This window comes from Salmo salar, chromosome 03 (genome assembly GCF_965601325.2).
Source record: "Salmo salar chromosome 03, fSalSal1, whole genome shotgun sequence".
Lineage (NCBI taxonomy): Eukaryota > Metazoa > Chordata > Actinopteri > Salmoniformes > Salmonidae > Salmo > Salmo salar.
The window spans coordinates 27,558,066-27,585,739 of record NC_138293.1 but is presented as its reverse complement, the minus strand read 5'-3'; the positions used below and the strand labels follow the sequence as shown (position 1 = coordinate 27,585,739).

The following is a 27,674-nucleotide window of genomic DNA, read 5'->3' as shown; positions in this document are numbered from 1 at the left end:
TAAGCATTCTTTATGGTAATGGTATGAAATTATAAGATGATGTGAAAACATAAGTGAATAGGACCATTCCATTGTGGTCATTACACAATTAGGAACAAAGAAAGAATAATTTCATTTATTTGAGTTTACTACTGGAAAATCAATGGACCATAGTGCTGAAATGAGCCTGTGATTCTCATATGTTTACACTAAATAACAAAGTTACCCCTCATTTTCAACTAATGTTGTTTTTCAGGAAGGACTGTTTTTCCAATTAACTCGCAATGGACCAGATGCATTTACATTAGGATAATAACCCTCTCCAGTGTCAGTCCAAAGTCTGACCAACCAAGAGGCAATGCCATTCGATCTGTTTGCCAAATGTCTCTATATAAACCCCCTCTCTAATAACAGCAGACACTAGAAAGCTCATCTCACACCCAGAGAATATAAAGGTAAGAACATCATGTATTATATCTTATTGGTTGGTCTCATTGGTATAATGAGATGTGTTTATTTGCAATACTGTATGTTTTTTTATGTATATTCCGTGCTTATACATTGACAGATATTTACTGTAGATATTTAATATGCATGTTGAAATTGAAATTCTCTGCTCTTACCCATTGTAGAACATACTATTCATCGATGCATTCTGTCACAAGCCAAACCACATGAAATGTTCAAGTCCTTGTGGAAATGTGGACGTGAATAGAAAAGCTTGACGAGCCCCTTAAAGACAGGCCTGATGCAGGACAAGACGTATCAGTCTGTGATGTACGGAGATGATGCTACACAGATTTCTGAGCAAATTTTTGAGGTACGTAAAAAACTGACTCTCAATTATAGGCAATGTACATTTTATAGCATCATTTGTTTATAGAATATGAAGGCTATCATTTAAAAAAATATAGAAATATTTATTGTACTGTACATTTTTGATGAAACATATATTTATTCTGGGTTTAGAGCAGATTCAAAATTATGAATAATCTGACTAAGAATTCAGTTTGTAGATGTGGTAGTGTAGACCATATCATAATAGAGTACTCTTCTGTACTGATGTTGCCACAGTGGGCTCTACAAGGTGACTCGGCAGCGTTGGAAAAGCACTCAGCCCACCTGGGTGTCCGTGACCATGCCAATGCTAGCCCTCTGCACTATGCCGCATCACACGGGCACATTAGCACCATACAGCTCATTGTGCAGTTGACTGGTCCAGATGGTAAGACTTACATATTTACTTATGTATTTATGTTAATATAATTATTATATTAATAAAACTTGAAGAAAAAACAAAACAAATATTTATGCAGTGGTACCACAGGTCATAGGGAATATCTTCCTTATTGTCCCCACATTATCCCCAAAATCTTTATTTTTTTTAGCATTTTATCAATCATATATTATTGATGTATTGAAAATAAAAATCTCTATCTGTGACCTTGGTGAAGAACTGAGTGCCAGTGACGAGGAGGGCAACACGTCATTACACTGGGCTGTGCAGAGGACCCAGAGAGAGAGCTGTGCTTGCCTTCTGGACCTGGGAGCCAACCCAAACATCCTCAACCTCAGCCTCATGTCTCCCCTACACATGGCTGTCAGCCTCGGACACAACACTCTCATCGAGGTCCGTCCCCCACCTGACCCCCCCCCCATTCACCTCTACTCTAGTACACCGCAATTATAACACACCTCTATCCTTTAATACACCTCTATTATACTTCTGAACTTCTAGCTAGCTCACCTCTATGTAGGATGCTATTATTTATTCAGTCTAATAACATATATTATATGACATTAGGGGTGGCAGTTAGTCTAGTTTTTAGAGCGTTGTGCCAGTAACAGAAAGGTCGCTGGTTCGAATCCCAGGGCCGACAAGGTGAAAAATCTGTCATTGTGCCCTTGAGCAAGGCACTTAACCCTAATTGCTCCTGTAAGTTGCTCTGGATAAGAGTGTCTGCTAAATGACTAAAATGTAAGAAGAAAAGTCTAATGTATATGATACTATATTATATGCAATTGTGTTTTTCCACAGCTTTTACTGTCTCACAGCAACACAGATGTCAACCTGGAGGGAGACCTGGGGAACACACCTGTAATGTTGGCCTGCTGTGTTGATAACCATGAAGCTCTCCATCTACTTGTGTGTGAATATTGAATATATGGCCACTGTATAATTTTCTAATTGTTTGTTCTTGCATGTTTGAACAAGGAGACGTGCGTGATTAATTGTTCATTATTGGTGTCCTACATTCGTTTTTTTTGTAATGTAACTCCTACTAACTGCACTAATTTCACCTGCTGTTCTCAGTTTAAATACGGAGCCAGACTATGTCAACAGAACAAGCTGGGGCATTATCCCATTCACGCAGCAGCCTTTGCAGGGGCCAAAAAATCAATGCAGGTGGTTCTTCAGAAAGGTAAATAAGAAACATATGTCTCCGAGCCCCAATGTCCCTCCTACTGTACATATTGTTTTATATTTTGGTGATCAAACAATATTCATCCGATAATTCTTACTCACTCATTTTCTCTGCTGAAGGTGAGGAAATAGGTTACTCAATTGAAACGCACATCAACTATGTGGACAAATCCTTCAGTACTCCTCTTCATCTGGCCGTCCGCGGAGGCAACCTCGAGGTGATCAAACTCTGCATAGAACAGGGAGCTAAAATAGACCAACAACAGGTATTTCAACTGGTGATGAAGTTAAGAAGCTTTTGATATGTAAATAATCATTCAAACTGCACCTATAAATATCATATACCGTACACTCATGTGTCTGGATTTCAAAATCAAACACAAAAATAACTTTGGTTCTTCCTCAGACAAAAGCACATATATTTAGAAGGCTTCTGAGTCGTAAAAAATACCAATTAGAACCTTAATGATAATGTTCTTCTAATAGAAAACAATGTAAATATCACAGGCATTCATTTGAAAGGTTCTCAGAACTGAGATTCATACAATGTGGTACGGTAAGTAACAATAGGTTATTATGCATCCATAATCATCCACCCATAATTAGTACATTATCCGTTCATGTTACTCCCACGAGACATCGGAAGATGACCACTAAATCTAATCTGTAATCTGTAATATCCTGACATCATTTCAAATTGGTCTGATTGATTGTAATTTCTTTCTTTTTTTATGTAACCTTTATTTATCTAGGCGAGTCAATTAAGAACAAATTCTCTGTCATGTCTTTGTGCTTCGCTTTACAGTGTGACAAATCCACAGCCCTCCACTTTGCCTGCACCCAGGGAGCTACCGAGGCCGTCAAACTCATGCTATCGGCACATGATAGAGTCTGTGATGTCATCAATCTCACAGATGGCGCTTGCCAAACCCCACTGCATAAGTAAAATACTGTAGTGTACACCGTATGTATTTTCATTGGACAATGTTTTGGGGTAAAAATGATATCACGCTTTCTTACTTTTTTATCATGTTTTTCACCAACAGGACAACAATATTTGACCATGCTGAATTGGCTGAATACCTCATTTCAAAGGTAAACAGAACATGAAAAGAACCACCTGAAAGAGAACAGAATGAATATTTCCTGTGTTTCATAATCTTATCATATTCATATTTCTTCTTTGACAGGGTGGAGACATTAATGCCATTGACTGTAAGGGTCATACCCCACTGCTTTTGGCAACAAGTTGTAGCGCATGGAAAACAGTGAGCCTTCTTCTCACACATGGTAAGTTTCTCAAAGGAAGGCGTACATACCGTATGTCTAAATGTCTCCCACATTTAGTTTACACTATTGTATGGTTTGTGATAATCATGTTCATGATCTCCTATTTTAGGGGCTAATTTGAAAATCAAAGACAAACATGGCTGCAATTTCCTTCACCTTGCCATCTTGCAGCCTAAAGGTCTGACAAACCTTCCTCCAGAATTCGTAAAGGTAATATTCTATCATTCATCGACCTGACATAACTTTTAATAACAATGATGAAGCCTCCAAAATGACCACAAGGTCCATGTTCATTTTTAAGGCATAGTCATAAGTTCTCAATGTTGCAAAGATGAGCTCATATTTTTATATTCTTGTGGGGATCTTGTAGGAAGATTTAGTGCATTACTGCCACCTATTGTAGAGAAGCTGAAACAAACGCAACACTGTTAGGCTTTGTATTGAAGGTAAAATATTGAGACAATGTATTTTCTAGTAACATGTAGAATCAAACAATTACTATTTACAAATCATTGTTCGGTCTAGAGGACAGTTTACACTTGGTTTGTTAAACTCCTGAGGTGACAAAGTTCTCATATCATCTGTTCCTACACAGTGCAGCAGTGTGAGAGAGCTCCTGGATGCAGAGGACAATGAGGGTTGTACTCCCATGCACTATGCCTGCAGACTGGGCATTCCAGAGTCAGTGAAGAACATGCTCAGACTGAACGTCTCACTGGACCAGAAGTCTAAGCAGAAGAAATCTGCACTGCATTTCGCAGCCGAGTGAGTTACTTCTGAATAAATTCAACCCTATAAACCTTTAATACATGACTGACCAGTTGAATTACCTTTAAAGCAGCGATCAGCAGTAAAAACGCTAACAAAGCAGCCTCTCCATCCCTGGTTTGGTAAAAAGCTGAGGGATGGGGCTGGAGAAATGTAATCGCTCTCAAATTCATAGACCGAGGAATGGATGCAAGGATTGAGCATCTATGATATCAACATTATAGTTTTAACCATGTTTTGGGGCTATATAGTGTTTGTTTACATTTTCTTTGTTTACAAACATTGGAGTAAAACAAGCTTATATTTTGCATTCTGATGGGGTACGACAGTTGACCTAAGCTCATAAGTTATATTCTTCAAGAATCAGTGGGTACATATCATGAATGTATAAGTCCAAGAATGGATGTATATATATTATAGAATATTTGTCTTTGCTAACATTTTCATGAGCAATCTTTTCTATTCCAGGTATGGGAGAATAAACACCTGCCACAGACTCCTGGAGAGCATGACCAACACCAGACTGCTGAATGAGGGAGATGAGAGGGGAATGACCCCCCTCCACCTGGCGTCCCGTGGCGGCCATGTTATAGTGGTGGACCTGCTGCTGCGGAAAGGAACGCTGTTCCACAGGTACAGTACTTCAGACCTGCTACACACACACCATTGTTACCCTCATCAGCACCTGTAGAGGTCCCCAACCTCAATTACACTACGGTCTGTTGAGTGAAAACCAGGGTCTCTATCCTTTTACTACTTTTCCCATTTTTTGAATCAGCTGCGGTAGTAATGAATGTTTACTGTATGCCATTGCAGTGATTATAAAGGTTGGACATGTCTACATCATGCTGCAGCAGAGGGATATACCCAGACCATGATCATACTCCTGGCCTCAAATATCAAACTGCTGGACAAAACAGATGAAGACAGGGTTTGGTTTCTCTCATTTTCTACATTCCCTTACCCTGAGGTGGGCTCATCTTCACATTCCCTTACCCTGAGGTGTGCTCATCTTCACATTCCCTTACCCTGAGGTGGGCTCATCTTCACATTCCCTTACCCTGAGGTGTGCTCATCTTCACATTCCCTTACCCTGAGGTGGGCTCATCTTCACATTCCCTTACCCTGAGGTGGGCTCATCTTCACATTCCCTTACCCTGAGGTGGGCTCATCTTCACATTCCCTTACCCTGAGGTGGGCTCATCTTCACATTCCCTTACCCTGAGGTGGGCTCATCCTTGTCTTTTTCCTTTTTATTTTGCTTAAGGGTTGTAAGATGTCTGTGTTGAAATACAGAGGAAGTATTCCACTTATATAGATATCATTCTTCTTTGTAAAAAAGTTAATTTAAATGTTATAGTTGCAGGTACATACAATCCTCTGTTCTAATTTCAAAGTGCTATGTTTTACTGTTGGTGCAGAACACAGCGTTACATCTGGCTGCCAGAGAGGGCCATGCGGCTGCAGTGACACTGCTCCTGGACAGAGGGGCCCAGATAACGCTCAACAAGAGTGATGCCTCCTTCCTCCACGAAGCTGTTCTCAACGGCAGGAAAGAAGCAGCCATCGCTGTCATCCACAATGAGAGGTTGGTCCAATGTTGTAAAATACAGTGGATTCTTATTCTCGTAACTACTTACAGTATGTGCCGTTATGATGCTTTGACAGTACAGTGATGTGTTTGACGATTGGTATTGAGTTGAATTGCATGACAATGTCATGTTGACATGTACAATATAACCTGCTTGTTTCAGATTTGCTGAGGCTATGCTATTGTTCGAAGTGAAGTCAACTAAGCGATGCGTTGTCATGGACATGATAGAGTTCCTGCCAGAGTCATTCAAGGTTAGTTGTATCCAACAAACTATGCATGAAGGAAACTATCATAAAGGAAATGGATACAAATCTCTCCCATTTCCCAGTCAATGTTGCAACGGTGCAGTGTTTCTCCACAGCATCTTTTGGACACTTGTGTAAAGGAGTCAGATGATGACATTAATAGTAACAACTACTCTGTAAGTCTGTTCTCTCTATTCTACATCTGATATTACTTATTTAAAACTCAGATTCATTATTGCTTAATCAAATTCAAAAAACGTTCCAGTTAGGGTATGTGTTGTAATGTAATCCTTTTTTTTTATATACAACAGATCGAGTACACTTTTAGATGGCTACAAGCTCCCATGCATGTCATTAAGCTTGCAAAAGCAGACAAAAGCGTCGACTTCCAGCCTCTCACTGCTCTGAACGTGAGTATCCACTGTAATACTGTAGACTGAACTTCACAGTTTTCAAACATGGTATTTTGCTCCAGAGTTATGGGCAATGAAGTTACCCCAACTAACATTTTAAAACAAAACAGTACCGTATCAGGTACAGGTCATAGGTGTATTTGTCATTCCCACAACACAACATTGCTGGATAAAGGAAAGGAAAACATAATTATCTGATGTGTTGTCAAAGTCTGTGTATTGTTTTTTTTTTTTACTAGTACATGGTGAAATTTAACCGCATTGAGCTTTTGACCCATCCTGTCTGCAAGAAGTATCTGGAAATGAAATGGTGAGTGACAATTCTAGACTGGATATACCTGTATATAATGTATGAACGTTAGCATCTTACTACTGTCTCCAACACTGTAAATATTGGCACCATCAAATGAAAGGTCGTGTATGCCATGCTACCGAATATAGTAGGTCATATACAAAATATATGTTAATGCATAGTCACCTGCGAATACTCACCATATAGTTCATTTGATCTGTTTAGGAATGCCTATGGTATGAAAGTGCACCTGCTAAATCTGGCCATCTACTCACTTGGTCTGGGGCCTCTGACACACATCATTCATACTCTGAAGCCTATCCTCAACACCAATGTCACCAATACCACGTCACCACCATCATCATCATCATCATCATCATCATCATCATCCGTCAGCATGGTGACCACATCCCTTGACGAGGTGCAGTTTAAGATCTGATTACATCCACAACAAGACATTAGACGTATTTTGAAGTGTATGTGTCTCACACGCCAGTTCAATAATAACTTCTTCATCTTGACAGCAATGCTTCATAATCACCACATGCATGTTCCTGATTCTTGCCATGAGTCTGTACGCAGTTGGCAAGGAGCTTGTGCAGATAGTTCAGCAGGTAATCATAGACATCTAATGCTGTTCTAAATACTGTAGCCCTAAGCCATGATATGTGATTTATCTGGTAGTGCGATTCAACATGATGTCAAATATATTGTAGCGACGTGAACCCAACACCTGGCGACCTTGTCAAGGGGTTTGGATATCTTTGCTTAATGGCTAAGGTGTTGGGTTGACAGTTGCTGGACCGGGGTTCGAGTCCCAGTCAGTGCTACCCCCTGGAATTTGCAACAATATTGAAAAATAAATGAATGTAATTTGTTTCTATTCAAGGGTTCAAAGTACTTCTATGATGTGACCAATGCATTGGACTGGGGTGCTGCCATCAGTTCTCTGTTGTTTGTGATCCCTTTACTGATGGACCTGAAGGACACATGGCATTGGGAGGCTGGGGTAGTGGCAGTTCTTCTATCCTGGATCAACTTTCTCCTCTATTTCCAACGGTATGGAGACTGAAAGTTATTTTTGACATAAAACAGTGTAGGTTTACTGAGACCCATCTTTGAAGTAACATTTATATAAATTGATGAAATAAATGTTTTGATCAACAAAAGCAATTTTAACAAATACAATTACTCTTGGTCCACAGGTTTGAACGTGTTGGGATCTACGTGGTGATGTTTTTAGAGATTGCAAAAACTCTTATAAGCATCATTGTGCTCTTCTTCTTCCTGCTGCTGGCCTTTGCCTTGGCGTTCTATGCCCTGATGCTAGATCATGTATGTTTACAGGACCATATAGATATACAAATGTGATGATTGAACATTGTATTGTGTCTGTGAAAATCTGTTTAAAATGGCAGCTAACTTGTATCTGTACTTGTATAACGCATTCTTACAATTACTTTATACATTGTTGTTCCCAGAAACATTTTGAAAATAGAGCTAGCATACCGCTAGTAATCATGCAAACATTTGTCATGATGGTTGGAGAACTCAACTACCAAGAAAATGTCCTGAAGCCATTTCTGGGAGGGATTCTGCCGTTCCCATATTTGACCTACTGCATTTTTGTTATGTTCACCTTTGCTGTGCCCATTCTCCTCATTAACCTAATGGTAAGTGCTGAAATCCTACATGAAGCCATTTCCCTATACTCCCTTTATAAACAACTGATGCTTCATTACAACTACATGACTGTGTGACAGATTGGCTTGGCTGTTGGTGACATAGCAGAGGTACAGGCAAATGCTGAGCTGAAGCAAATTGGAATGCAGGTGTGTTTTGATTTCTTTGTTGTGCTTTTTCAAACTCATAAAGCATTTTCAAAATCTTCACTGGTGATTGACTGGCAGGATCTTAAAGTAAGACATACAGTGTGTGAAAAAATATTTCCACCCTTTCTGATTTTCTCTATTTTTGAATCTTTTTTTATACTGAATATTATCCAATCTTAAACCAAAACCTAATATTAGACAAAGGGAAGCTGAGGTTACAAATAACAAAAAAAAAGTATACTTATTTTCTTTATTTAATTAACAAAGTTATGCAACACCAAATTCCACTGTGTGAAAAAGTAATTGCTCCCTTACACTCAATACCTGGTTGTGCCACCTTTAGCTGCAATGACTACAACCAAATACTTCCTGTAGTTGTTAATCAGTCTCTCATATCGCTGTGGAGGAATTTTGACCCACTCTTGCATGCAGAACTGCTTTAACTCAGTGACATTTGTGGGTTTTCAAGCATGAACTGCTCGTTTCAAGTCCTGACACATAAATAGAGAAAATCAGAAAGGGGGCAAATACTTTTTCACGGGACTGTATATTATAAATCATTATTCAACAGATTGAGCTTCACACTAGTCTGGAAGAGAAGATGCCGTACTGGTTAATGAAGAGGATTGATCGGACCTCGCTCACTGAGTACCCTAACAGAGCCTGTGACGGAAAGGTATGTCCCTTCTACAAGTGGTCATTTTTTCCCAAGAATATGTTGCTAACTGTCATTTGAATGTTTGTATAAAATTGAAGGGCTTTCAAACTAAAGAACAGAACAAATATTTTGAGATCTTCTCAAAGGACTTTCTTTAGTTTATATATTGATGATCTATAACATTTTTGAATCACTTAGTTTAAAGGATTGTTTAAATCAACTAATATTCCACATGGAAATATTCATGGAGAGACATGGATGTTTCCCAAGCCCATCATTTGGTATTTGGTATGGGAGGCGCTTGGTAAACGACATAGTCATGAATAGTTTGAATCTCCTTTAACAGAGAGAAATGTTATTTTCAATGCTGGGTATGGCGCATGAGAGAACCACTCTCAACCTCACCTCCCATCCACCTACACATATGGAACAGGAAATCAGTAAACAGAAGTACAGGTAAGTACTTAGTTCACACCAGTTGTTTGTTTGACCTTATTTAAATACAACAGCAGAGCAATACACTACAAGTATTAACATTCAAATGTTTATCTGCATTTAGTTTATCAGTATTAAAACATGTATGAGTATTTAGTGCATTCTGTAAATGTTTTATTAAGTGCTTCCACTCTACACTCTTTTTGAGACTATTCAAATAGATCATGTATTCATTCTCCAGGTTGAAGGAAATGTCTAATATTATTGAGAAGCAGCACAACCTTCTGAAGCTGATCGTTCAGAAGATGGAGATCAGTTCAGAGGCAGAAGAGCACGACGGTCCTCAGCTGTTCCAGGGCTACAGGGACAAGCCCCTCCCCTGTCAGAGCAAATGGAACCCTCTGCTGAGGGCACTGGCAGCCAGGAAGTAACATCTATCACATATATTATCATGGGCTGTTTCCTACTAAATGCACTGTACACAAAACCAGGGGTCGGATTAAGAAGGAATGTCGGGGTATGGTATCACCATTGTTAACAAAAGAAGACTTGGTGCATCCTCCTTGATTTTGACTATTATTAATACACATAACCCCCCCACACACACACAACTACCACCACCCTTAAAACTTATCACAATTTGACCCCTGCACATCACCCATCCAATATTGCAGTTAAACTAATTGACATAGTGTTCCTTTAGTAATGCACATTACAGTATGTAAGGAAACACAAGTGTCACGATTTAAAATCATTTCAATTGTAATTTGCATGGTTTTCTGAATCATTTGGTCAAATATAACCACATGGGGATGTTTGCTCTTGGTATTTTCGAATGGTCATAAGATAGGATATATACTAGAAAAGAAGTCAGGATTATGCATTTATAGTATGTGTGCATGCTTGATAAAGAGCTTTGATCACCCCATATTTAAGTGTCCTTCAAACAATATTACTTGTTAAGGGTGTATTAATGACATGTTGTTTATGTAGCTGACTAGAAGGACAAGGATCTGATGTGTATAGTGAATCCATTATGTTTTTCTCTTTTTGGCATCCTCTGTGGGCTCGGGCATGGGTTTCTTCCTCTTGTTTTCACTGTGTCCTGGAGAGAAATACATTTTTAAAAAGGACAGCTTATTTGAATGTCAATCCAATGAGTCCAGGACCCGTATTCACAAAGCGTCTCAGAGTAGATGTGCTGATCTAGGATCAGGTCTCTCCTTGTCTTATTCATCATGATTTAAAAGGCAAAAGGCTTTGTGAACACAGGCCCAGAACTACAGTATGAAAACTATTGATAACACATTATTCCACTTTGTTTGAGAATTGAATGCCTACACACGTTCTCCAATCAATGAATCTTGTAAGTAAAACTGTACTACTGTACTATTACGGTAATGTTTGGGGTCATGTATTAAAACGGGTTCTAACCTGAAGCAGGGCTCCTTCCCTCCTCTCTGTCTGGATTGGGACTGTGGGAGGAAGTCTGGGAGGAAGTCTTTACATGATGATGAGGAGGACGGGAAACAGGGGACCGGGAGGCGTGTGCACTAGAGGAGTGTGCAGTAACAGTTTGTCTGCACTCCTCCTGTTGGACTGCGGCATTAGGCTTTGTCCCTGGAGAGAGGAATGGGGGTGTTGTAAGTACCAGTTACCTCCTACAGTACATACAGTCTTCAATAGGAAACCCTTCAATGGATTTCCATGCATGGATCAGGACAGACATGGAAATGAATGAACCGAAACAGGTGCAACCATCGATGGATAATGTTGAACTGGACAGTTAATTGAAAAATGCATAAAAAGGGACAGTGGCGGAGACGTTGTAAAATGCTGCAAAATCTTGAACAGGCCGTATTGTAGTGAACGTTGTGGCTTATTCAATAAACTGCATTATTTTGGGGCATGGAAACACAGAAGAGAGATACATGCTGTATCGTGTGTGTAAGAGAGAAAGAGATCAGTCTGTTGTTCTATATTGCATCTTTTTTTTTTTTTATCTGCAACAACAATAAATATTTCCCTGTAAAGAATAATCCCCAGTGCCGGCACTGGGCATAAGCGTTTGTTTTTAGGAATTTACTGAGTTAGAATACAAGGTGTAATTTCAAAATGTGGTAGTGCATCAGCAGTTTTTCTCTTGTATTGTAATGTCAGTCACTCAATTCAGCTTAAAAAGTAAAAAAATAATAATAATTGGGTGAATTAGTCTAGCCAGCTATCTACACCTTGAAGTAATCATGGCCAAATTACTGACCAGGCACACCCAGGACATGTGCCCAGGGACCCTGACCTCCAGGCGGCCCCACTCTCACTCAAGATATCATATGAACATGGCATAAGTCATGGCAAAATGTGTAGAATTGCAGGAAATTTGCTTAACATTTTTTTTGGGGAAAATGATCTTTAAAACTGCAACATTGTCTCTGTACCCCGTAGGAAAATGTGTAGAATTGCAGTAAATGTACTTAGAAAAATAACAAATAATTCTCTCCGCCGTCAACAGGGGGACCAAGAAAACGTTTTTAGCCGCAAGGTGGGGGGGCACCTAAACCAAATCTCGTTTGGGCCCCCAAAAAGCTAGGGCTGGCCCTGGCCTGAAATGTAAAAATGGGGAGTTGATAATCTCACAGAGATACATGTGAATGAGGCTAAACAATAAATGCATGGAACTTTGTCAAGTTGCCTTTACCCAAACTACAATACATTGATTATGGTCCTAGTAGCTCTCATGCTACTTTATTATGGACTCAGCTGACCCATTGATATCATGCACATGGAAATAATATCCCCCACCGACTATGCCTTCACACCACAAAGATAAGTAAATGACAAGACGAAGCCATTTCAAGCAAAAGACTAAAGAGAGAACACACGTAGAAAGATCTCTAGAAGATAGAAAGCACGTTCATGCAGTTAGTACAGTAGCATGCACACACACAGAGTGACCTATCCTCCGTAATTAAAGCAGCATTTAGCAACTCATGACGATGAATTGCTTGTTCTGTTAAAAGAAAGCGCACACCACGCCACCCAAGACTGTTCGTCCCATCCCCAAAAAGGATGAAATTCATATTTATTGATTTTAAATTGTTTTACAAAGTACACAAAATTCGTTGTATATTCATATATAATTTATATAATGAATCATTAATTTGTGCATGGTTATGCAATAATAACATTAAGACTGAGGAACATTTATTGGCATACATGCTGAAATGAACAAAAAAACAAAATACACTCGTATTAGAACAAATAAAATAGCATATTAACACTTTCTACACGCATTTTACAAAAGAAATGTTACTAACAAAGGTTAGACAAGCAATCAGGTCGTAAACAGGGTTTTAAAGCAAGGGTTAAGTTTTCCAGTTCAACACTCATATTAATGTCCAGACGAAAAAGCCAAGTCATGCTTTATCTAAATGCACAATGCGTTCCTTGTCCAAAACACTATCGAAGGCAATAAGCCCATGGAGACTGCAATAGAGCGAAGAAGTGCATACAGAAAGACAGTACAAACAAAAGTTGTCCGGTCCTAACTTACCCAAACGCAAGTAAAAACACACCATCCTAAGCCAAATTGTTGACAGCTCCAATTCATAAATACATTAACAAAATGAATAGAACATTTTATTTTCCTAACGGACACCTTGACCTACAAATGCTAACAAGGGAAAAACAAAAAGTACATACATCCAAACAATGGTATAACATTGTTTTTTAAGCTCAAGTTTGTGCTGGCAATGCTCCAGGAGATTACTTGTTATCCAGTCGCAGTAGTTGTTCCTTACCATTGATGGTTAGAGATCTTAACTGTCCGTCTTCTTCCACCTCTACTCGTTCCTGTCCATTCTCCACAATTCTAAAGTATGGGGGAATTTAAGATACATTTTAGTGTTCCTTTTCTAAATCAATGCACTTCTAAAAGAACCAATGGTAAAGGATACACTTTATCATCAGATGCTATCTAGCCTAATTGCAACTAGCCATCTACTGTTCTTTCCCCCCTTGAAACTATCACAATTAAAGACAAAAAAATATCAACTTCACTGTGTGGTTAAGAGAGCTACTACTAATCTAAAGTACCTTTTTGTTGTGATTTTCCTGCCGTTGATGAATTTGGTGGAGGTTGACACAGAGCGGAAGTTGCCCATCCCACCACCTCCACCTCCACCCCCACCCCCACCGCCAAAGGAGGTAGAGAAGGCGGTGAAGCCGCCGTGGCCGCCGCCTCCTCCCAGATGACCCATGTGGCCCATCTGACCCATGTGGCCCATCTGACCCATGTGACCCATCTGACCCATGTGACCCATCTGACCCATGTGTCCAAAAGAGGTAAAGCCTGTCAGAGAACAGAGAGATGGCATTCACTCATGGATCCAGAACAAACATATCTAAATGCTCTGGATTGATAGCTGTAGGGGAGAGAGGGGTAAGTTGTGCCAAAGAATTAGTGGAGCCACCCCTTGTTTCTAGGAAATCATACAGAAAAATGAACCATGTGACCACATATTTAGGAAAGGGTCATCATGGAGTCTGAAGGAAGAACCACATGAAAAAAAGTGGTAAGCAAGTTAGGTCCAAAAAGTAGATTTTCAAAAGTCAAATAAATGTAGTGTGTTGTAGGTTTCATGATGTTTTTATCTAAACCAAAGTAGATAATTTTAAGACCGTTTTACACATCAGCATGAAAGTGCATCTTTGTAGCTGTGTGGGCTAATATAGTCAAAATAGTTACTTTGGGGTAAATTATTCCATTTGGCCAGGGCCAAGTTGAGCCAATGGCTAATCGATATACTCCATACAAAATGATGATTGGTCAGTTTTATGCATAATATGCACAGTATTTTGAAGACACGTCACATTCGTGTGATTAGTGGGTGAAATTGGGGAGAAAATATATATAAATTCCTTCCCCAGTTGGGTTTGTTCTTAACTGACTTGCCTAGTTAAATAAAATTGTAAAAAATGTCCTGAAATATATGTAGATATCTTTGTTAGAAATAATACAATATTTCTCGATGTAGTGATACCGAATGAAAAAAACCCAAAATGGCTTAACATACCCGACTCGCCCCTAGACAGTTTGACAGTACAGACAGGACCTGGTATTTCCCAAGAAAATACAGTGTGAACTGGTAATTAGTTACATGTAATAACATAACAATTAAAAGGTTTGTTTCTTTGGAATATATACATTTTTTTAAGAGGGACCAGTGCTTCCTGACCTGGTTCAAATGCTGTAAAACCTGCACCGAAGGGTGGGAAGCCTCCGAATCCCCCGAAGAAGGGACCCCCCGTCCGACTCCTGCTCACCCCCCTGTGGTGCCTCCGCCCTCCACCAAAAAACTCATCCCCAAACGGATCCCCTCCTGCATGAGAAGAAAAGAAAAACCGATAAGAGAAGAAAGACTTCAGTTTCCGGATGACAACTCAAGCTATAAACAATGAGAAATAGACTGCAAGCTTTCAGCTATAGGTAAGCAGGTAGGTCGCTAGTTCGAATAATTGAGCCAACAAGGTGAAAAACTGCCGATGTGCCCAAGGCACTTAACCCTAATTGCGCCAGGGTTGACGTTGCTAATGGCTGACCGTGAACCTAATTTCTGAGGGTGTCCAAGGGGGAGTTGGGATATGCAAAAAAACACATTTCCATTTCAGGACAAATATACAGTGCCTTCAGAATGTATTCATACCCCTTGACTTATTCTACATTTTGTTGTGTTATAGCCGGAACTCAAAATGGATTAAATTGTTTTTTTTATTTTTATACACAATACCCGATAATGACAAAATTAAAACATGTTTTTAGAATTTGTTACAAATGTACTGAAAATGAAATACAGAAATATCTGATTTATACAAGCATTCACACCCCTTAGTCAATACATGTTAGAATCACCTTCGGCAGCAAGTCTTTCTGGATAAATCTCTAAGAACTTTGCACACCTGAATTGCACAATATTTTTAACTCGGCCACTTGGCAACATTCACTGTCTTCTTGGTAAGCAACTCCAGTGCATATTTTGCCTTGTGTTTAAGGTTATTGTCCTGCTGAAAGGTGAATTTCTGTCCCAGTGTCTGTTGGTAAGCAGACTGATCCAGGTTTTCCTCTAGGACTTCGCACGTGCTTAGCTCTATTCTGTTTCCCATAACATGATGTAGCCACCACCATGCTTGAAAATATGAAGAATGGTATTTAGTGATGTGTTGTATTTACCCCAAACATAAGTTAATTTCTTGGCCACATTTTTTACAGGTTAACTTTAGTGCCTTATCGCAAACAGGATGCCTGTTGATGAATATTTGTATTCTGTACAGGCTTCCTTATTTTCACTCTGTCACCTTCTCCGCTATGCAATCTGGTTTCAGAGCTGGTCATGGTTGCACCTCAGCCACACTCAAGGTCCTAAACGATATCTTAACCGCCATCGATAAGAAACAGTACTGTGCAGCCGTATTCATTGATCTGGCCAAGGCTTTCGACTCTGTCAATCGCCACATCCTCATCGGCAGACTCAACATCCTTGGTTTCTCAAATGATTTCCTCGACTGGTTCACCAACTACTTCTCCGACAGAGTTCAGTGAGTCAAATCTGAGGGCCTGTTGTCCGGGCCTCTGGCAGTCTCTATGGGGGTGCCACAGGGTTCAATTCTTGGGCCAACTCTCTTCTCTGTATATATCAATGATGTCGCTCTTGCTGCTGGTGAGTCTCTGATCCACCTCTACGCAGACGACACCATTCTGTGTACTTCTGGCCCATCTTTGGACACTGTGTTAACAATCCTCCAGACGAGCTTCAATGCCATACAACTCTTCTTCCGTGGCCTACAACTGCTCTTAAATACAAGTAAAACTAAATGCATGCTCTTCAACCGATCGCTGCCTGCACCTGCCCGCCCGACCTGCATCACTTCTCTGGATGGTTCTGACTTAGAATATGTGGACAACTACAAATACCTAGGTGTCTGGTTGGATTGTAAACTCTCCTTCCAGACTCACATAAAACATCTCCAATCCAAAGTTAAATATAGAATTGGCTTCCTATTTCGCAACAAAGCATCCTTCACTCATGCTGCCAAACATACCCTCGTAAAACTGACCATCTTACTGATCCTCGACTTTGGCGATGTCATTTACAAAATAGCCTCCAACACCCTACTCAACAAATTGGATGCAGTCTATCACAGTGCCATCCGTTTTGTCACCAAAGCCCCATATACTACCCACCACTGCGACCTGTACGCTCTCGTTGGCTGCCCCTCGCTTCATACTCGTCGCCAAACCCACTGGCTCCAGGTCATCTACAAGACCCTGCTAGGTAAAGTCCCGCCTTATCTCTGCTCGCTGGTCACCATAACTGCACCCACCCGTAGCATGCGTTCCAGCAGGTATATCTCACTTGTCACCCCCAAAGCCAATTCCTCCTTTGGCCACCTTTCCTTCCAGTTCTCTGCTGCCAATGACTGGAACAAACTACAAAAATCTCTGAAACTGGAAATACTTATCTCCCTCACTAGCTTTAAGCATCAGCTGTCAGAGCAGCTCACAGATCACTGCACATAGCCCATCTATAAATAGCCCAAACAACTACCGCTTCCCCTACTGTATTTATTTAGCTCCTTTGCACCCCAGTATTTATACTTTGCACACTCATCTACTGTCAAATCTACCACTCCAGTGTTTTAATTTCTATATTGTATTTACTTCACCACCATGGCCTATTTATTGCCTTTACCTCCCTTATCTCACCTCATTTGCTCACATTGTATATAGACTTATTTTTCTACTGTATGTTTGTTTTACTCCATGTGTAACTCTGTGTTATGTGTCGAACTGCTTTGCTTTATCTTGGCCAGGTCGCAGTTGTAAATGAGAACTTGTTCTCAACTTGCCTACCTGGTTAAATAAAGGTGAAATAAAATAAATAAAATGTAGGTTAGTATTGTGAAGTAACTACAATGTTGTTGACCGATACTCAGTTCTCTCCTATCACAGCCATTAAACTCTGTTTTAAAGTCACTATTGGACTTCTCTCCAGCAACTGAGTTAGGAAGGACGCCTGTATCTTTGCAGACACTGGGTGTATTGATACACCATCCAAAGTGTAATTAATAATTTCACTCAAAGGGATGTTCAATGTCTGCTTTTATTTTTTTACCCATCTACAAATAGGTGCCCTTCTTTGCGAGGCATTGGAAGGTAGCCACTGGCATGTTTTATCATCGGACCCAGCTGAATTTAAGAATCCACCACTTATTGTATATAGGAGAGATCGCAATTTACGCCATAAATTAAATTGGTCCATGGCAACTGCCAGCCCCAAAAAATAAAAATAAAATTATTAAAAAATAAATAAATCAGCCAGTCTTTTTTTTGCCCTCTTCCGAATGGTAGCTATAAATGCAGAGGTTGTGCACAGTGCAACAATATGATGAAGTGTGAATATTTCTGCCACCCACACGCAGGAAAACGGTTCGAAATAAATGACATTATTACGTGCTCCACCACCCATGTTATCCCAATTACTAAATGTCCATGTGGGCTGTGCTATGTAGGTAAAACTTCTCGTTCTCACAGAGAATCTGTGAACATAAAAGTTCAATTAGGAGAAACGACAGGGATTATCTAGTCGCAGTACATTTTAATTAACCCAAAACATGACATTTCTACCTTTAGATTTTGTGACATAGATAAAGTTAAGATATCAGACAGAGTATTATTTATATCACCTCCCCTAAGCAAAAGAATGTTTGAGATTTTCACCCTCCAGACATTATTTCCTAAAGGTCTTAATGATGAAATGCCTATGTATGTTGTGTTGTAAATGTGAACATGAATTATGCCCCTATCAAGAGCAGTGTGCGGGTTTCTTCTATCTTCTCATTTTATTCAACTGTTACCATGCACCTGCAACAAAGATAGCTCAGATGTGCGAGTGCCTTTTGAAGGTAGTCGTTTGAACATCATGTTAAACATTAGTATTGCACAGTTTGAGTCCATGCAACTTGTGTGACTTGTTAAGCACATGTATACTGCTGAACTTATTTAGACTTGCCATAACAAAGGGGTTGAATACATATTGACTCCAGACATTTCAGCTTTTAATATTTCATTAATTTGTAAAAAATTCGAAAAACATAATTCCACTTTGACATTATGGGGTATTGTGTGAAGGCCAGTGACACAAAATCCCAATTTAATCCATTTTAAATTCAGGCTGTAACACAACAAAATGTGGTGGAAACAGTCAAAGGGTGTGAATAATTTCTGAAGGCACTGTAAGCAGGACATAAATAAGTACCCAGCAAATTATTTGCATTATTATATAAATAGATCTAATAATTGAAAGTGAATGTAATGCAATTTACTAACCGTAAAACTCCAATTTAGTAGATGCTCTGAACTAAATTATTAATATTACCAGTTGCTAGAATAAGTCTTCTAAGTCCCTAGTAACCAACCCAACATGGTCCTCATAAAGGACGACTGGCTCCCTCTTTCCTCTCCGTCCTTCCTTCTCTGGCTGCCTCTCATCTCTGTCCTTCATTCTCTTTGCTCGCCTATTTCCTACTGATTGTCCCTCACTTCCGTCTGCAGCTCGCTCTGACAACAATATATATATTTTTACAATGTCTTACCAATACTCAAAAAACAACGCTCAGAAATGCTCACCAAAGAAATCAGCAAAAGGATCTCGACCCCCAAAGAACTCCCTGAAGACGTCTTCTGGATTGCGGAACGTGAACCCTTCGTTGAAGTGATCACCATTGTGGTAATGTCCACCTAAATGAAAACAAAGGATAAATATGGTTAGTGGAAATAATAATAAGTGTTACGATTGCTTATTACAGATTTACAAAATTAACACTTCCACAAAATAAATGCACACATTTGAGATATCCGCCAAGAGCCTAATAAAGAAAGGACTCACCACCTCCTCCATTGTTTGTTGTTAGACCTTCTTTACCATAGCGATCATACATGTTCCTCTTGTTGGCTACAACAGAATATGAAAAAAAAACGTCAACTCCCATCAAAACAAAGTGAAATTACTCAAACAGCATGATAACAAGTGAAAAACACTATGCTTGCCAAGCGTTCAGGTGGAAATCATTCTGGGGCAGTACCTGCAGATCAGCGTACATCTCTTATGGTATTATTAGGGGGAATTTCAAAAGGAATCAAATGCAACCTAACATTGCATTAACACATAGTTCAACAATAGCACAACTGTTGTGGGTGCTGCTATGGTATGTGAACAAACAGCTTCCTTGACAAGAAAAATATATATTTTGGTTAGATGGACCTTACATGTCATGGATGCCGATATCAGTGCATTACTCATAAATACTGAACAATTTTTTTTTAAATGCAACATAAAGATTTTGCCGAGTTACAGTTCATAAGGAAATCAGTCAATTGAAATAAATTCATTAGGCCCTAATCTATGGATTTCACATTAATGTGAATACAGATATGCATCTGTTGGTCACAGATACACCACATTACCAAAAGTATGTGGACACCTGCTCGGCCAACATCTCACTCCAAAATCATGGGCATTAATATGGAGTTGATCGCCCCTTCGCTGCTATAACATCCTCCATTCTTCTGGGAAGGCTTTCCGCTAGATGTTGGAACATTGCTGCAGGGATTTGCTTCCATTCAGCCACAAGAGCATTAGTGACGTCGGGCACTGATGTTGGGCGATTAGGCCTGGCTCGCAGTCTGCCTTCCAATTCATCCCAAAGGTGTTTGATGGGGTTGAGGTCAGAGCCCTTAGCAGGCTAGTCAAGTTCTTCCACACCGATCTCAACAAACCATTTCTGTATGGACCCCTCTGAAAAAGGAAAGGGCCTTCCCCAAACGGTTGCCACAAAGTTGGAAGCACAGAATCGTCTAGAATGTCATTGTATGCTGTAGCGTTAAGATTTCCCTTCACTGGAACTAAGGGGCCTAGCCAGAACCATGAAAAACAGCCCCAGACCATTATTCCTCCTCTACAAAACTTTACAGTTGGCATTATGCATTGGGGCAGGTAGCGTTCCCCTGGCATCCGCCAAACCCAGATTTGTCCATCGGACTGCCACACGGAGAAGCGTGATCCATCACTACAGAGAACGCATTTCCACTGCTCCAGAGTCCAATGGAGGCGAGATTTACACCACTCCAGCCAACGCTTAGCATTGTGCATGGTGATCTTAGGCTTGTGTGCAGCTGCTTGGCCATAGAAACCCATTTCATGAAGCTCCCAACGAACAGTTCTTGTGCTGACGTTGCTTCCAGAAGCAGTTTGGAACTGGGTAGTGAGTGTTGCAACTGAGGACAGACAATTTTTAGATGCTACGCACTTCAGCACTCGGCGGTCCTGTTATGTGAGCTTGTGTGGCCTACCACTTCGCGGCTGAGCCGTTGTTGCTCCAAGCCGTTTCCACTTCACAATAACAGCACTTTCATTATACAGTTTTACAAACTGACTTGTTGGAAAGGTGGCATCATATGACGGCGCCACATTGAAAGTCACTGAGTTCTTCAGTAAGGTCTTTCTACTGCCACTGTTTGTCTATGGAGATTGCATGGCGGTGCCCTCAATTTTATACACCTGTCAGTAATGGGTGTGGCGGAAATAGCCGAATCCACTAATTTGAAGGGGTGTCCACAGACTTTTGTATATATAGTGTACATTTAAAAAGATATATTTAAGTTTGAGCGTGGATCAGAAAAACAGTCTATCTGGTGTGACCACCATTTGCCTCATGCATCGCAACACATCTCCTTCGCATAGTATGCAGGCCAAGGAACAACTGGGACATTTTCAGCTTCCAGGAATTGTGTACAGATCCTTGCGTCATGGGGCCCTGCATAATCATGCTGAAACATGAGGTGATGACAGCGGAATGGCACGACAATGGGCCTCAGGATCTCGTCACAGTATCTCTGTGCATTCAAATTGCCATCGACAAAATGCAATTGTGTTCATTGTCCGTAGCTTATGCCTGCCCATACCATAGCCCCACCGCCACCATGTGGCACTCTGTTTACAACGTTGACATCACCAAACCGCATGCCCAAACGACACTGGCGTGGTTACATGTGGTCTGCGGTTGAAAGGCTGGATAGATGTACTGCAAATGCTCTAAAACGACGTTGGAGATGGATTATGGTAGAGACATTTTCTGGCAACAGCTCTGGTGGACATTCCTGCAATCAGAATGTCAATTTCACACTCCCTCAAAACTTGAGACATTTGTGGCCTTGTGTTATGTGACAAAACTGCACATTTTAGAGTGGCCTTTTATTGTCCCCGGCACAAGGTGCACCTGTGTAATGATCATGCTGTTTAATCAGCTTCTTGATATGCCACACCTGTCAGGTAGATGGATTATCTTGGCAAATGAGAAATGCTGACTAACAGGGAGGTAAACAAATGTGTGCACAAAATATATGAGAAATATGTTTTTGTGCATATGGAATATTTCTGGGATCTTTTATTTCAGCTCATGAAACATGGGACCAACACTTTACATATTGTGTTTATATTTTTGCTCAGTGTATCATAAATACTGTTTTCTCTCGACTTCAAACACCTTTCAAAATGTATGACTTACCATCTGACAGAACTTCATAGGCCTCAGAAAGTTCCTTGAACTTTTTCTCTGCCTCTTCCTTATTTTCTGGGTTTTTATCTGGATGCCATTTCAGTGCCAATTTTCTGTACCTGAAAGTTTAGAAATACATTAGACAGCAACTCAAGGGGCCTGTTTCATACAAACAGTTCATTATCCCAGTATAGATCACACATTTAAAATATCAGAAAAACCCATCTACATCTAGTGCCAGTCTAGCAAAACATTTATGAAAAACAAAAATAGAACAGCAGAATGCAATTTCCAAACGTGGTTGTGCATCAACAGTTTCTCTTATGTCAGCCACTCAATTAGTTAGCTGACGACAGAATTCTTCCACTGCTCTGTTCACTACAAACTGTACTTCAGTCAGACTGCCATTGTTGAAGTCGTTTGTGGCGAGGTCAAAATGAGGGGTGTGATACAAAAAAAGTCATCAGCATTTGGATCATCTCTATCCAATCAGTCTCAACGCCAATGATGAATTTTCAAAATGCTGCTTCACCCAAGTGTGTTCTGGCTCTGGCCCAACCCATTGGTTTCTAGGACCAACCAGAATGGCTAGAATGTGTTTGAGTTCTAGAAATTGTTGGGGAGGCACTCAGATCCAGACTCATTGCGGAGAACAAACTAACATTGGCGTAGCGTATGGCCCGGAGCAAGGAGTTTGTGTAGCCAGGCAACTCAATTAGCCCATGTCAGCTAAAATGATTTAGATTAATTTATCAATCTAGCCAGCTATCTAAACTTGTAGTAATCATGATCAAATTATAGACCGGTGGGTCTCCATTGATTTTGTTGCTCGCACTCAGATATCATATTAACATACCATGAGTCATGGCAAAATATCCCTTAGGGCCCCCTCTGACTGCATGTGTGGGTATGGATGTGGGTACACAGACCCGCAAACCACTGCAGCCCTCATGAGTTCAGATCAAAGTTGACCCTCCCTGATCTATTGGAATACATACAGTGCCTTCAGCAAGTATTTATACCCATTGGCTTATTCCACGTTTCGCTGTGTTACAGACTGAATTTAAAAAATGAATTCTCTCACCCATCTACACACAATACCCCATAATGAAAAAGGGAAAACATGTTTAGACATTTTAGCAAAATGTATTGAAAATTAAATATCTAATTTACATAAGTGCTCACACCCCTAAGAGAATACATGTTAGAATCACCTTTGGCAACAATTACTACTGTGAGTCTGTCTGGGTAAATCTAAGAGCTTTAGACACCTGGATTGTACAATATTTGCACATTATTTGTTTTATTCTTCAAGCTCTGAAGTTGGTTGTTGATCATTGCTAGACATCCATTTTCAAGTCTTGCCCTAGATTTCCAAGACGATTTAAGTCCAAATTTCATCTACACCACTCAGGAACATTCAACGTCTGCTTGGTAAGCAACTCCAGTGTATATTTGGCCCTGTGTTTTAGGTTACTGTCCTGGTGGAAGGCGAATGTCTCCTAGAGTCTGTTGGAAAGCAGACTGAACCAGGTTTTCCTCTACAATGTTGCCTGTGCTTAGCTCTATTCCATTTATTTTAATACTCCCTAGCCATTGCCGATGACAAGCATACCCATAACATGACGCAGCCACCACCATGCTTGAACATATAAAGAGGGGTACTCAGTGATGTGTTGTGTTTTCCCCAAACATAATGCTTTGTATTCAGGACATAAAGTTAATTTCTTTGCCACATTTTTTGCAGTATTACTTTAGTGCCTTATTGCAAACAGGACACATGTTTTGTAATATTTTTATTCTGTACAGGCTTCCTTTTCACTCTGTCATTTAGGTTAGTATTGTGGAATAACTTCAATGTTGTTGATCCATCCTCAGTGTTCTCCTATCACAGCCATTCGTTTTGAAGTCACCATTGGCCTCATGGTGAAATCCCTGAGCGGTTTCCTTCCTCTCCAGCAACTGAGTTAGAAAGTACACCTGTATCTTTGTAGTGACTGGGTGTATTGAAACACCATCCAAAGTGTAATTAATAACTTCACCATGCTCAAAGGGATATTCAATGTCAGCTTCTTTTTTTTTACCAATACGTGCCGTCTGCGAGACATTGGAAAACCTCCCTGGTCTTTGTGGTTGAATCTGTGTTTGGAATTCACTGCTCAACTGAAGGACCTTACAGATCATTGTTTTGCACACGGAGTTAGTCCGGGCAACGTATTATGTGACTTGTTAAGCACATTTTTACTCCTGAACATATTTAGCCTTGCCATAACAAAGGGGTTGAATACTTATTGACTCAAGACATTTTAGCTCTTCATTTAATTCATTTGTACAAATGTATAAAAACATAATTCCACTTGGACATTAACGGGATAATGTGTGTATACCAGTGATACAAAATCTCAATTAAATCCATTTAAAATTTAGGCTGCAACACAACAAAATGTGGAAAAGGTCAAGGGGTGTGAACATTTCTGAAGGCACTGTATACAGCACTTGACAATAATACTTACGCTTTTTTAATGTCTTCCTGAGATGCATTTCTTTGGACACCTAAAATTTGATAATATTCCACCATGGTTTTGTAGAACTTTTTCCAACTTTTCAACCTGTGTAAAGAGAAAACAGTAAAGTATAAGACGCAGGAGTGCACATCTTAAACTAGTTGGGTTTCTCAAATCCACGATATATACATCTCGGTGGAGTTGGGTTGCGACGACTGTGGGCGGAGCGTACCTCCGATTAGATTGAGTCGCTGTCAGTGGTTGCATTTGACAAATGTTTTAGTAAAAAGCAATAATTTCAGAAATCAAAGAAAAGCACGCAGCTCGGGTGGAAAAACAGAGGTACACGGTAAGGGTGTAAGATGTTTATTTTTACAAGTTATGACTGACAGCGACTCGATCTAGTTGTCTCCGCTCAACTCCATTGATGTGATCAGTGGTGTGTATTCATGGATGCCAATGAAAGCCAGGTTTCCCCAAATATTTCAATAAATACATTAAAATTATACCATAATTATCTTTCATCCCTCTGTGTTTTCAAAATGTTCTGTCAATTTGCAAGAGGCTGAATGTCACCAGAGAAATCATCCAAGCTAGGGAAACAGCGCCCTCTCTCAGTATGTGTAGCCCATGTATCTATGTATTCTAATCCATCCATAAATGAGTATGCTGTGCCACTGGCCTGAGACGATTGAAGTTCAATATGTAGCCTAGCAGTCTCACATTAACTAACTAGCTAGCCCATGAAAGGAAGTCAGGCTAGCAAGCATTTCAGCTAGTTAGTCAATGACAACAAAAAGTACAAGTGTACTGTATGACAGAGTCATAGACCGTTTTGCCAACATGAGAGAGAAGGATGGCATTGGCATTCAACTAGTCTACAAGTAGGGTGAGTCAACATTTGTTTTAATTGCATGCACACACACACACACACACAATATTTAGCATCATTGATTGGACTACATTTTTTATGGCATCTTTAAGTTAGCTTAATAAACTAAAAACAAGGCATATATAGTCTTGTTGATTTGATGTTTAAGTGTAAATGGTGCTGGAATAGCAGAGGCAGTGCTCCTGTTGTCATTGTGCTGACTTACAGTAACTATGGTTCTAAATCACTAGTTGTTTAGTAAACTGTTGAAAACATTAACTTGCTTGACCATGCTGCAGGTGATATAACTGTTTGTATGCAATATTTGCTTTGTGGACTTCACCGGACAGATGTTGCTCTCTGGTTTTGTGATGAAACAAACGTATGTGTAGTTGAATTTATTCCACCACTGTGTGACTTGTCTTTTTGTTGTCACTGCCTTATTGTATATCATGATGGTGTATGAACTAATGGGTTATAAAGCAAACAATGCAATTATCACAACATAGGTTGTAATATGGCTTTTTTACTGGCTTGGCTTGCTCAGTGAATTTACCCACGTACCTGTACTGGATGTGATGTACATCATGGAGTTGAGAAAAACTTGGCTAATCTTATACAAACTACGGTGCAAATGGCCAATTATTTCCCCAGGATTCAGGGAACAAAATATCCAAGATAAGTACCGTGCTTGGAAGTACCGAAGCACCTTGAATATAGGCTAATCTTGGACTCCAATTACTTTATCCTCCCGAGACAGGACTGGCAGTTGTCTAGTAAGTAATTCGTATGTCTGAATGACAGCTGGAGGGTTACGGTGCCATAAGGTCAACGCTTTATCATCCAAAGAGGTCAAATTCTGGCGCAGTGTTGAGTTTAACCCCTAGTACAACTTCACAATAAACATGCCTGATTGACGACAACCCCCCCAAGTATACTGAAACTCCAGGTCTGTATTAACATGTACGAGTAGTGGGAAATAACGCGTTGTGCTACGCCTGCTAGCCAGGTATGTGTCAGCTAGCTAGCTACTGTTTAGTTATGTACCTATTTTTTTCACTTCAAAATAAATGTACCGTTATAGAACTTGGTACAGTCTCATATTTCTCTTTCCACCATATCTAGCTAATGCGTTTGTGCTGCTCATTATGCCAACGTTAGCTCGATAGCATAACCAGGGGTGTATTCATTACACCAATAGTTGTAAAACGTTGTCTGTTGCAAAACGTTTTACAACAAAACTTTTTGCAACGAAGACGAGTTTCTATTGGACAAATTCCATTTCGTTCCGCTTGCTCTGTTTCCGTTTGGTTCTTAAACGGTTTCCGTTGCAAGACGTAATGAATACACCCCCAGTTTTGTTCGCCGTACTGACTGTGTACCTCCTAGCAAGAAACATTATCTAGCAACTCAACACGAATAACACCAAAGCGAAAGACCATACTGAGTGTTCTAGCCAACATCTACATTTTGCTGTAACTTGCGTTGCTGTCAAATTGATCATTATGACTAGATAGGTATTGCTAACTAACAGGCCAACAAGCTACTGTAGCTAACGTTAATGTTTTTGTGATGCTGGTGATGCCCAGCAATCAAACTCAAAGTAATGTGTCACTAGTAAAACAAAAGACGAAGTCAAGTTACCTTGCACTTCAGCGTCCCAGTTTTATTTTATAGACGTATAAGTTCCCAGTGCTGATTTATAATCGTTTTCCACTTAGGGTTATTCCAGAAAATGCTATTTGCTCCAGAGAAATTT

The 27,674-nt window shown here is 40.0% G+C and overlaps 2 protein-coding genes across 2 annotated transcripts; one reads left to right on the top strand and one right to left on the bottom strand.

Moving 5' to 3' along the window:
• The first annotated feature begins 89 nt into the window (after positions 1-89).
• LOC106599327 (transient receptor potential cation channel subfamily A member 1) lies at positions 90-11,370 on the top strand. The gene is made up of 28 exons (XM_014190500.3): positions 90-434; positions 612-799; positions 1,054-1,204; positions 1,434-1,609; positions 2,018-2,125; positions 2,294-2,402; positions 2,525-2,670; positions 3,210-3,346; positions 3,451-3,499; positions 3,595-3,694; positions 3,804-3,904; positions 4,290-4,459; positions 4,931-5,095; positions 5,279-5,393; positions 5,884-6,050; positions 6,217-6,307; positions 6,418-6,477; positions 6,613-6,711; positions 6,954-7,024; positions 7,232-7,427; positions 7,531-7,620; positions 7,896-8,065; positions 8,212-8,341; positions 8,488-8,679; positions 8,770-8,838; positions 9,410-9,514; positions 9,843-9,952; positions 10,173-11,370. Exons 2-28 carry the CDS (start codon positions 728-730, stop codon positions 10,360-10,362), a joined length of 3,339 nt encoding a protein of 1,112 aa, XP_014045975.3. The 5' UTR covers positions 90-434; positions 612-727; the 3' UTR covers positions 10,363-11,370.
• dnjb6 (DnaJ homolog subfamily B member 6) lies at positions 10,089-27,674 on the bottom strand. The gene is given in 10 exon segments (NM_001140136.1): positions 10,089-11,036; positions 11,366-11,551; positions 13,729-13,799; positions 14,024-14,279; positions 15,166-15,309; positions 19,614-19,724; positions 19,873-19,938; positions 22,550-22,659; positions 25,054-25,149; positions 27,560-27,674. Coding segments are annotated over 9 exon segments (1,080 nt in total). The 5' UTR covers positions 25,119-25,149; positions 27,560-27,674; the 3' UTR covers positions 10,089-10,965.